The sequence below is a fragment of the Rattus rattus genome, chromosome 13 (genome assembly GCF_011064425.1).
Source record: "Rattus rattus isolate New Zealand chromosome 13, Rrattus_CSIRO_v1, whole genome shotgun sequence".
Lineage (NCBI taxonomy): Eukaryota > Metazoa > Chordata > Mammalia > Rodentia > Muridae > Rattus > Rattus rattus.
The window spans coordinates 4817992-4830140 of record NC_046166.1 but is presented as its reverse complement, the minus strand read 5'-3'; the positions used below and the strand labels follow the sequence as shown (position 1 = coordinate 4830140).

At 45.0% G+C, this 12149-nt stretch overlaps 1 protein-coding gene across 1 annotated transcript in view; it reads left to right on the top strand.

Moving 5' to 3' along the window:
* Cacna2d3 (calcium voltage-gated channel auxiliary subunit alpha2delta 3) overlaps window positions 1-12149 on the top strand; it is an 804703-nt gene that overhangs the window by 609795 nt on the left and 182759 nt on the right. The window contains exons 16-17 of the mRNA XM_032919383.1: window positions 312-392; window positions 6108-6182. Coding sequence (XP_032775274.1) covers window positions 312-392; window positions 6108-6182 — 156 coding nt within the window. The remainder of the gene's footprint in view (window positions 1-311; window positions 393-6107; window positions 6183-12149) is intronic.

Here is a 12149-nt window from a genome sequence, read left to right as displayed (position 1 = left end):
GAATACCAGATGGTAGTGTATGCCAGGGGAATAAAACAGATGCCACTATAATCTGCTTCATAATCTGAGTCTTTGTGCATGAAACTCCTGGGCTCCTGCACACCATATTTCAGTCTTCAAGAAGAAGCAGAACACTGGAATGTCCCGGCATCAGTGTGCTGCTGTTAGGTCAGAGACAGTCCCCTTCTTGACTAGCTATGCTTTGGGTGGAAAGTAGAATGTAAAAGAGGCCCGTGGAGATTTGAGTTAGTGGTCTCTGGGAAGGTCACATACTAACCTATTGTATTCTTCGTAATGTCTATTTTCTACAGAGGTCAAAGGGCATTCTTCTGGGTGTGGTTGGCACAGATGTCCCAGTAAAAGAGCTTCTGAAGACCATCCCCAAATACAAGGTAAGATACTAGTTCACTGTAGCCAGTGCCAAATGGACCAGAAACTTAGATTTCATAGTCGGGCTCTGGACTCCACCTGCATTTTGGGTTCGCCATACTGCCATCATGGACTATTGTCTACCTGTGTATAATCTGTACTATTCCTTGATGGGTTTATCTTAATTAATATGGGTTACTTCCTTACTGCCTCCTCTAACCTCAGTGTAAAGGCTTCATGTGGAAACCATGAGTTTTGATGAAGTTCTTATATTCTCCTTTCATTGTTGACATTATTGACTAGTCTTTCAAGAGATGGTCTAAAGAATCATTGAATTCTCATGAGGAAAACTCTCATTTTCTGGTGGAGAGAAGAACAGATCAAGAAACGGGGAGGGGCTAGTACACTCAAGGCTCAGTTCAGTCACACAGAAGTGGTCAAAGGGTCCCTGAGTGGGGAAAGGGCAGAGTGTACTGAAAGTCTTGGTGGCCTACTGGTCATAGGCCTCCACCTACTGCCCAGGCCTCCATTGTTTCTTTCTTCCTCAGTCCCGACTAGACTAGCCGGCCCACCCAGCTTTGGGCTGACTGGTTGGCAAATTCTTCCTCTGCTTTTATGAAGAGTGAAGGCGGGCCAGGAATCTGTTGGTGTTCATTGCCAGGCTGCTTGCTTGGCTTCCTTGTCTAGTTTGCTGAGGCTGGTGCAGGCGTCAGCCTTGCTAACCTTCTGATAAAACAAGAAAATAGTAGGAGCTGACAGTTGTCAAGAGGGGACAGTGATCTTCTACCAAGACTCCCAGAAGTTGGATTATGTTTCCAGAGCCATCGCAGAGCTTCTAGTTGATCCAGCCTCACATAGTCAGGAAGTAAAGCTGATAGACCCTCAGAAAAGGAAAGCCATGCATGGGAAGAGGAAGGCTTCATGGCTTCTGAAGAGAGAGGACTTTTGTTGAAATCCCCAGACAGACCTTGGCACCCATAACCAAGCGCCTACTATTTACAGAAGGCATACACTCGTAGTGTTTCAAATCAATTTTAAGTTCTGGTTTCAGTGAGGATATGTAGACATCCAAGCACTTGGTCGCTGCTCAAAATGTACCAAATGAGTTGAGGAAGAGTGGGCTAAAAATGGAATGTCAACAATTACCTTCAGGGTCAGTTTCTCAAAATGTCTTCTACTGGGAAATGGGCTAAGATGTGTTAATAATAGGTAGGCACCATTTTACCACAATTCTAAAGCAAAAAAGCCAGCAAGACAAAAAACAGGACACAGAAAGGTTAAATACTCTTGCCATGCTTTGTAGCTTTCAAGCAGGAAAGCCACGATTTTAGCCTCTAGGACCCCAATATCACTAGGAATGATGAAAGTAATCATTATGATTGTTAAAACACAGTTAAAATAAAACCATAGGGATAATGGAAAAATAGCATGTTTATTGTTCTTACCATGTGGCTGGTGTCATCCAAAGTCCTCTACATGCATGGCTGCCTTTTCAGCATCACTCACAGAGGAAGAAATCAACAAAACACAGTGCGACGTGAAGAGGGACCAAAGAGAAGCGAGGGGAGCTGCGGGGAGGGAGGGAAGGAACCAGCATCTCTGGGAATGTGTTCTGTTCTTTTCCCGAGCCTGGTGGGGATCCTGGAAACAGAGGTATGGTACATTGACCTAAGTCATCTGTCCCTCCTCTATTCCCATAAAGAATTTTGGGAAAGGTGTGCATGTTGGCCAGGTAGAGCCAGGGACAGGAGGGAAGGAGAAACTCCAGGGGGTGGGATCCAAGTGGTACTAGTCGTCCTGGTTAGTAAGTTATAAGGATGTGTCAGCTCTTAGCTCTTGGGATTTTCCCAAGGATTGTTCTTTCTCCGCAAGCTCCATATATTTCCCCCGCAAGCCATCAGACTTCCTATAATTTTTATTAAGAATTCCAGACACCCCAGCAATAATTTCCAGACACCATGGCCTCTGTTACCATAACGAGCCGTTTTATAATTGGGTTCACTTCATTAGCCTGAAGGCTCTCAGCTTGGAAGGGACATGCTCCTCTCCCAGGGACAGGGGTCTGCACAGCTCCTGGTCTCCAGGGGAGCAGAAGAGCGAGCTGTGGATCCAAGGCCTGTTTGGCAGCTCCTTGCTGGAAGGTCCCGTGTCCAATCTGTTCCCTGTTACTCCGCGGGACTGAACATGCAAACGGACAGGGAGACTGGCTGTGTTTCAAGTGAAATGAGAGTTAGGAATTTCGTCAGCATATTGATTTGTGGCCAAAACCAAACATTGTCTATTGTCATTTTATGAAGTTTTGATTCTCAGAGAGATCCATCTCCAGTCTCTCCCTGGAGCTGTATCAGACGATCTCCAAGAGTCACCAACCAGCAGGCACTTTCTAGTGCAGTTTCCTCAGAACGTCCTCATGGGATGGAGTTTAACCCCATAGCTTCTGAATGTCAGGGAAAGTTAGGCACAGGTTTGAGAAGGGCTGGCTGTGTGTGCGGAAGTGGACCAGCTTCTTTTGGGCTCACTTTTAGTGTTTACTTCGGTCCCATTGTTAAAGATCATCTAGATTGTGTTTGAACAAAGTGATAAGTGCCTAAAACACGTGCAGATTTAACCGAGTGCCTGCCATGACCTGATGTGGCACTGAAGGTTGCAGAAGCCCAAGATTAGTGTGGTAGCTCCTTCCTACAAACAGGAGAGACACAGCCCTGGATGCTTTCTAGAGCAAGCCAGAGGAATGGAGGAGAACCAAGTAGGGCTGAGAATCAAGAAGATATCATAGCATATTTATGCCCTGCATAAAGGTAGAAGTGAAATATTATCATGGTTATAAAAATGGAGTGGAAATGAGGAAGCAAGAACAGAGAGAGAAAATGTGCAGAAGACAGTCTTGAGGCTGGAAGAGTAGTAGGTAAGAATTCAGTTGAAGGGGATGCACTAGGATAGTACCCAAGGAAAGGCCTGTGTAGGAAAGGGGACTGCAGGGGACTGCCACTGCCAGGTGTACTGAGGGGCAGCAGATAAAAGAGGTAGTGTGGGTACTTCAGACAGCATGGTAAGAATTGCCTTTGACTTTGGTCTGTCTTGAGGCCTAGAGACTGGCGTGAACCATTTTTGGAAACTGAAGCAATATCATGATTGACAACATGAGGAGAAAGCCTTGCATCCAAGGAACATCACAGAGCAAACAACAGAATGTTATGACGAGTTGGTTTGGGGGATTGTGGATAACGAGAACAGGCTAAGGAGATGCTTTGGTTTCTAGCTGGGGATCTGGGAGATGCTAGTGCCACTCACCCAGAGGAGACAAGAACAGAAAGAGCTTGAGAGACACTGTTCTGTCAGGAGGGGGACCAAGAACTAACAGTTACTGGATGTATTGACTACCTCTGAATGGGAGAGCCCAAGGAAGCAGAGCCCTTGGGTTAACAACAGAAATGGCGGCTGAAACTCATAGAGGGAAAGTAGAGTTAAGTCAGAATAGGAACTACTGGGAACAGGTTCTGAAGGAGATCCAGGGCCTGAGGAATGACAAAGCAGAAAACAGAAGAAAAATGGTGGGGCCCAGCAACTGAGGAAGTGGTGAGGAAGACTTATCAGTCAGTTCCTAAAACCAGGAGACCCAAAACGAGAATCCCACAGCCAACAGCTGTCAGGAGACCACCGGCAAGTATGGAGAACAGTTGGGGTGTCTTCAAATGGGGGTGCGAGGGTAGAGCCTGAGTCTAGCGGGTAGAGGCATGAGAGAGAGGGTGATAGGCAGCAGACAGAGACAGTAAGCAAGTGGTCAGTTAGAGGGTGCTGTTGTGGAAAGCCCAGGTGCCTTGTATTCTAAGGGAGGAAGTAGAAAGGAGGGCTCAGTCTGTAAAACCCTTGCTAACTTCTATTTCACTTTTTCTTTCTCTTTTCTTCTTCTCCTATTGCTTCTTTTCCTGTGTGTCCTCCCCACTTCCCATCCCATTCACCCCTCTTGTCATTTTTAACCATAAACTCTGACTTTTGCCCTCATAGCTCTTATATTCTGGTGGAGAGAGGCGGACCTTTAATATTCCGTGCCCTGACTCTCCGTAACACCCTCATAGGGGACAGTTATCACTTCTAAAGTGCTATGCGGGGCAAGAGCAGAGCATCCAGACCTACCTTCTCTTGAGACTCACAAGCAGAGTGAGAGGCACGGTCAGGCTATGCTGGAAGACACTGACTACATTAGCTGGCCATAAAGTAGCATTTGTTTGGTCTGATGCTGAGTTTGAATTTCCAGTCAAACCCCACTCTTGCCTTTAATGGAAGAAGTCAGGCTCCTGACCCTTCCAGCCCGTATTAAACCAAGACTTAATAACGATAATTAATGCAGTGTTGACTGTCTGACATTCTTCCAGGAGACAAGATGAAAGAGACGATATACATCTCAAAGGATAGGAAATCTCGGGTTTATCTTTCCAGGCATAATGAAATATACTTTTATCATTAGAGTCAAGTAGAATGTTATTAAGACTTGCTGTGCAAGGTAAGTCCGGGAGAAATGTCTGTTGCCCTTGACGACCGCAGGCATATTTGCTTTATGTAATGCAACGGAAACTTTTAATTGCTGGTGTTAAATTCTCTGAAGTTCATTTCATATCACCTTGACGTTAAGCTAACAAGCAGACAGGGTCACTCCTGGTTTGTAAACTCTGTTGTCTGGATCATTTAATAGTATCATATTCAAAACTGTGAGTGGCAGGGAATTTAAGGGAGAAATAAGTAAGGCCTCAGAGCTGTGAAATGATCCCTCAGACAGAAAGAGAGAGAGAGAAAAAAAAAACCGGTCTGCTTTCTTCCTTTTCACTGCTCTGGCAAAGTGGGTTACAATTTCTTTCTTTAGAGAGAAATCAGTATGGCTTTTATGCCAGAGGCCATTTTAATACATGAATGATTTGTAGGTAAATTTATTGTAGCCAATGGGTGCAGTCAAGTGTGTAATAGAAATATTGTCAAAAAGCTGGGATTATTATTTAAATAAGTGCAGTGTTAAATTTGATTACATACTTTTTAAAGCTAATAAAACATTTCATTGCTCTCAAACTATTTCCCATAGTCCCATGTAGTCAGAAAACATAAATTAAGCAAGGCTCTGCATAAAAATTTGCCCAGGCTTTGTGTGGATGGAAACGTGCTTGGGAAGGCTGGGGGGCTACAATAAAAATGATAGGATATAAAGGGATTGGCCGGCTCCTGCACGGGCTGGAGGGGACACTTTTACATGTTAAGGATTATGGAGCGGACAGAGCAGGAGAGTGGAGCTAGAAATGGCTCCTGTGAGCGAGGGACAATAGGAGGCTGAGGAGTGAGGCAGTGTGGGACAGCTGTCCCCTCCCTTATCTAGATAAGGGAGCAGACACCCCAGCCACCAGAGTTCTGTTTGCTTTGACATGCCCTGCTTTCCAGAAATATCCATGACTTCCTTGGGTCTTCTAAAATAGTAATTGTTTTGTTTTAAATAAATAAAAATAAAGCCATAGGGTACCAGTGTGGGGATATGACATTTCAAATTGTGCTGTTTGCCAAGCTTATCTGTGACAGGCTCCGCATTTCCACCCAAATGTCAAGGATCAGTGCCTTGAATTCATTTTAATGAAATATTGTGCTGATAAGGGTTATGAATGCCAAGTTTAAACTGTAAATTACTCGGGTCGGGCTGCTTTGTGCTTTGTGAATCCGCCTGGGAGTCAGTTAATGAAGGTTTCTTTTGCTTTCTCTTACAGTTAGGAATTCATGGTTATGCCTTCGCCATCACGAATAATGGATACATCTTGACACACCCGGAGCTCAGGCCCCTGGTAAGAGAAGCATCATTCTTGGGTTTCTTCAGCTCTGCAGTGAGGATGTCTTGCAGCAGATTTCACCTGGAACTGGCTTGGGTCATAGTGTCAAAGAGGTGGTTTGCATAGCGTCAAATAGTACTAGTCATACAGTGCACCAGTGGTAAAAAACAAAAAAACAACAACAAAAAAAAAATCCCTCAGCTTCTATCATGTTTTTATGTGTAAAGCCATGCATATCTGAATGCATTCACTTATATTAATAGGCATCTATTAGTATTTTGATATTTTTCCTTAATTCTATACAGTTTGAAATCCATTATAACGAATACTCATACTATAGCCCTTAGACTGACTTCCTGGAAATAGAACAAATCAGATACAAGATCTCTGAAAATTTGCTTCATTAAGATTTACCTCCCAATTACATTGCTAAAATGTGGTGTTCATAGAAGCTATTCAACACCTTTCTAGATAAATGAAAACACCTAAGATTTTTCTCTATTTTCTGTACCTGAGTACAGAAAGCACTGCTTTTTTCTCCTTTGTCCAAATGTGTCTGAGACCCATCTGAGGGAGTCTGTGGTCTGTCTCCTGAAGCTCGATCCTCATGAGTAAGTAGCCTAGAGCACTCACCCAGAAAACAGTGGGAACTGTCTCCCAGAGGACAGACAGGCTCTTCAGAAGAAACTATGACACACACACACACACACACACACACACACACACACACACACACACACACAGAGGCACATAAATGCACAGTACTGTCCGTAGCCGAAGTCTCTGTTCCTTTCATTACAATTAGTACATTGCAGCAGAGAACTTTTGCAAATGTTTGGCCGCCAAGTGCTGTGGGGACCCATTCTCTTCTCACTTGCATCATTGTTTAGAAACTGTCCATGTGGGAGCCCCATCATCAACATCCAACTTTGCTCTAATCGCCCTGGTATTAATGTCCTGACCACATCACACAAATCCCATACGCTCAGTCTCAGATGGAGATGATGATGACGTCTGATGGCAGTATACACACACACACACACACACACACACACACACACACACTCACACACATACCTCTGTGTCTGTATGTCTGTAAAAGACAGAATTAACTGGTCAACTGATTTCAATTATAACTCTGAGTTTTTGGAATGTCTGATTGAAAAAGCCGCAGATATTTTAAAAATATTTAAGTCAAAAGATGTATTTGAGTCCAAAAAGCTTACCGCATTACCCGCCCCAAGCTCTCAAGTGGGGTTGTTGACTGGGCAGAGTACACACAAGTGAGTTTGGTGTGCCTAAGCATGGGTTCCTGGTACTTATGTATTCCAAACTAAAGCAGATCAGAGGCAGGGGCATGATCAAACCTGGCGCTTCTGTCAGGGAATGAATTAACTTTTTATTTATCAGCTTTTGAAGGAGACGGAACCGGACTCCATCATACAAGTAATTACGGTGGCTTCCTTGTCTCTACAGCAGTGGGAATAGCTGTCCTCTGTAAGACCCTCCCGTGTCCCCCTAACCATTTCTATCTCCTGGTTACATAACAAACAGCCTGCTGTTGGATCTGTGTCTACTGGGAGGGCGGCTGAAAGGCTGGAAAAACAGGTCACTCCGAACAACGTTGTTTGACTCTGGTCACGTGAATGCTCACACATACAAGTTATCGTGATCTCTATCAATGCTCAGATGCAGGGATGAGTGGATTTCTCAGAAGGGATGGCCAGGGTCAGATTTCCATATGTGAAACAGTCTAAGAGAATGTTCTACAGTCCACTTGTCAAAACACATACCAGATGCATCTTTTGCAACCGACTCATGACAAGGCATGGCAGGACCAATGAGCCATCTGTCCCCTTCATCTGTCGCTGACTCTGAGGCCATCAGATGTTTAGGAGAGGTTTCTAGGGCATGCTACTGTTGGGGATAACGTGAATCAGACTAGCTACATATGACCACCAAGTATAGGATGACTCTGCATGAGTTTTTCCATTCTCCTTCTAAGTAAAATCTATCTCACACACTTCTTCCTCATCCCCGCTGTCTGACTGAGTCACATGGCCTTTCTTTCTTTTTCTTCTTCTTCCGTTTTTATTAAATTGGGTATTTCTTATTTACACTTCAAATGGTATTCCCTTTCCTGGTTTTCTGTCCATCAGCCCCCTAATCCCTCCCCCTTTCCGTCTATATGGGTTCCCCTCCTCCCCATCCACCCCCCATTACTGTCCTCCAATCCCCTACACTGGGGGTCCAGCCTTGGCAGGACCAAGGGCTTCCCCTTCCACTGGTGCCCCAACAAGGTTATTCATTGCTACATATGCAGTTGGAGCCCAGGGTCAGTCCATGTATAGTCTTTGGGTAGTGGTTTAGTCCCTAGAAGCTCTGGTTGGTTGACATTGTTGTTCTTAAGGGGTTGCAAGCCCCTTCAGCTCTTTCAGTCCTTTCTCTAATTCTTCCAGTGGGGTCCCATTCTCAGTTCAGTGGTCCTTTCTGAGAGCCACCTTCATAGCATACACATCACGGCTTTGTCTTTAGGGTAAAGGGAGAATGTTAAGTAAGAGGTCCTGCAGTACTAAAGGTTCCAGGATGTCATGGAGCCTAGGAGTTAGCACTGCATCCCATCTGTTGATCTGCAGCTGCCTGGGGTTGGCCACTTTAAAGACTTGGGAAGAATGGTGTCAGATGATTCCTGCATGTGCAGAACACATTTTGATTTTTCAGAAGGTTATCTTGGAAAGTGAGCATAGGCAATGGTCCTTTCAGGGTAATTTTCTTGTTGTTGTTGAATAATAATTTTGGCCCACTCCAATCCAGAGTATAGACAACTGTGCTTTGCAGCTCCATGAGAGCCCCCCACATGTGTTTGTGTTTGTGCATGTGTGTGTGTGTGTGTGTTTCTGTGTGTCTATGTGTCCGTGTTGGGATTCTTTGGTTTGTTTCTCAGTTAACAATGAGAAAAAGACTAGAAGCCACACAGTGAAGTATCCTGACTGCTTTCTTCATTCTATTTGTTTTCCATCCCCGTCTGCCAGCTCACCTAGCATGTAGTCAGTTGTCAGAAGATGAATAAAAGGTTCTTTCGACTGCACTGTTTTCAGTGTCGCTGTTGGAGGCTGTAAGTAGATCCTATGTATGTGCTAGCACTCTGGTGTCTGTCATGTGGAGATCTGCCCTGGCTGGGCTCTGCAGTGCAGCCAGCAGCAGACAGATGTTAGCAGCTTCCTTGACCAACCCAGGCGGGGAATCTTCACACAAGCCCCACTTGCCTCCTCTCAAGCCCAGACTTATAATGAAGTCATTATAAATGGACCTTTCCCTGTGTTCTGGCCAAGGCTGCCAGATTAGCATGGTGAATGTGAGCATGGGTTGCGGCCAGCCTGAGGAGGGTGGGAAGAGCTCTCTTCACACAGCCCATGTTCCCTTCTGTCTGCCACAGAGGTTGTTCCTGCCCTTGCAGCCAGATGAAAGAAGTGGCTTCCTCTAAAGCACAGCACCAATATTTTTCTAATTTGTCCAATAAAATCTTTCCCCCAAACTTCATGTTTGGCTTGGTTTTATCCAGTATTTTCTTTCATCTTGTATGATTTGGGTGTGAATCATGAAATGTCTCCAAAACCAGGAGTTTTACCCAAGCTTACTCAGAAGTCACAGTTCCCCATGATAACCAGGTTTACCCCTGTCCTGCTCCAGTGTCCCCCGCACCTCCTTGCCACCAATTTGTCACTTCCTGATGGCTTCACTGACATCAAAATGAAAGGTCCTTGTCAGGTTCTGGAAGAGAATTGCCCTGTACTGCATGGAGGGCTGACGTAGCCAACTGCCTTACAGTAGACTAGAAGGTCTTCTGTGACAAAGCCAGCTCCTATTTGTGATGCGGGAGGGAGAGAGCCTGCACCACAATGAGGATTAAACTCAGATACCGAGAAATGCCTCCTGTGGAGTGGGGGCCTGTGCATCTCCCTGTGAACTTCACCATTCTTTTTTTTTTTTTATAAAAATGTATCTGAGCACACTGTCGCTGTCTCCAGACACACCAGAAGAGGGCATCAGATCCCATTACAGATGGTTGTGAGCCACCATGTGGTTGCTGGGAATTGAACTCAGGACCTCTGGAAGAGTAGTCAGTGCTCTTAACCACTGAGCCATCTCTCCAGCCCGGCCTTCACCATTCTTATAGGTAGGATAAAAATACTTCTCTGTGCTTCCTAGATTTCATTTTTGTAGTCTTTTGGTTTTCCTTCTCTGTAAGGATGTTTCTTAAAACACTGAGCCCTGAATACACATCCTTTTTCTTTTACCCATCAAGGGATAGAGGGAGAACCAACCTACAATAGGCTGTCTTTAACATGATCTTCAGTTTAATTAGGGTTTTGGTGATCTGTCTGCCTCTATATTGAAGAAGATAAGGACATTTAAGTTGACCCCCTCTATACTCCCCACAAGGAAGCCTGGGATGTGCACCTGGTCAGATCCTTAAGGGAACACAAAACAGGTCCCTTGATGCAGCTGTGGCAATGACAGGATTCCACAGAGAACCTTGGGCCCACAAAATCTGGGACTCATTTGCAAAAAGCTCATGCTGAAATCAGCCCAAAGCTGTCTGTTCTGTGTCTTCAGGCCCAGGAGGTGGGGGTGGGGGGAAGATGCTGGAGGGATTATATTTTATATCCTGTCTCTTACTTCTCCCCCATTGCATCTCTTCCATTTGTTTTAAAATGTGCTCTCACAGACTCTAGACTGCCCTTGAACATCTGAGCCTTCCTCTTCCACCTCCCTAGTACTTGGACTCTGGGTATATGTTATCATACCTGGCTAATGTGGTGCCACCATGAAACCCAGAGCCTTTCCCACGGTAGGCAAACTCTCTATCATCTGAGCAACACCCCTAGCCCCAGATTCTATTTTAGATGCAAATGTATTGATCATGTCACATGGGCCATTGTTGAAGAGGTGGGAGACAGACTACTGAGGTTGGGTAATTTATCATCTTTTCCTTGTCATTGAAGGTCTGCTACATGCTAGGCCTGTACAAGGTTACTGATCTGGACTCTGCTTCAGGGAAGGGAAGATTTGATGAGTAGGGATTAGAGTTAAATATGAAGAGCTAAGGCCACTGGGTCCATCTGCTAATGTGGCTGTTACTCAGTGTGTCTTCTGGCTATGTGCTGCTTCCTCACTATGGGAAGGGCACCTTTCTGGGTCCTTTTCACAGGCCAATAACTTGCATTGGAGAGATAGAATGGTGAGCCTAGGTGATAGGCACCTTAAAAGAGTCCAGAGACTCTGGAAGGTTGGGAGAGAGGAGGATGGGCAAGGTGTATTTCTAGACGTTATCCTGGGCAACTTTGTGTAGTGAATAGATAAACTGTAGTGCTCTGTGAATAGGGAGATCATCACCATGGAAAGCCAAGGCACTGAGGGGTGCTGCGACTTTCTCCATATCACCAAGGTAGAAAGTGCCTGAACCAGGAGCCTTGAACCAGATGCTCTCGGATGGCCTACGCTCACTGCACTCTTGGCTCCTCAGGAAGCAGGCTGCAGAGTGATTGGAGAATGGGTGTGGCCGATTTCCAGGGCAGTTGTGGTGAAGTTATCGTCAGAACCTGTCCAGCAAAAACTCACTGTGAGTCACAAAACGAGACACCTGTGTTATTTAAAGTTTTCCGGTAGCCACATCTAAAGGGGACACAGGTGAAATTAAGTTTGAGGATAATATTTTAGCTTGTCTTCAAATCATTGCTGCTTTAACATATAATCAGCATAAAATAACCAATACACCATTGTGCTCTTTCTCTAGAAGTCTATGAAATCGGATAGAGATTTTGATGCTTACAATGCGTCTCACTTAGGACCAATATTTCCATCTCTCAAGAGCCACAGCTAGCTGTGTCATCTGCAGAGATTTTACTGGCCAAAGATGTGAATGGGCATGTTGGCAGTTTCTAGAGAACTCGCGTGAGAAAATGACTGATAGTGATAACA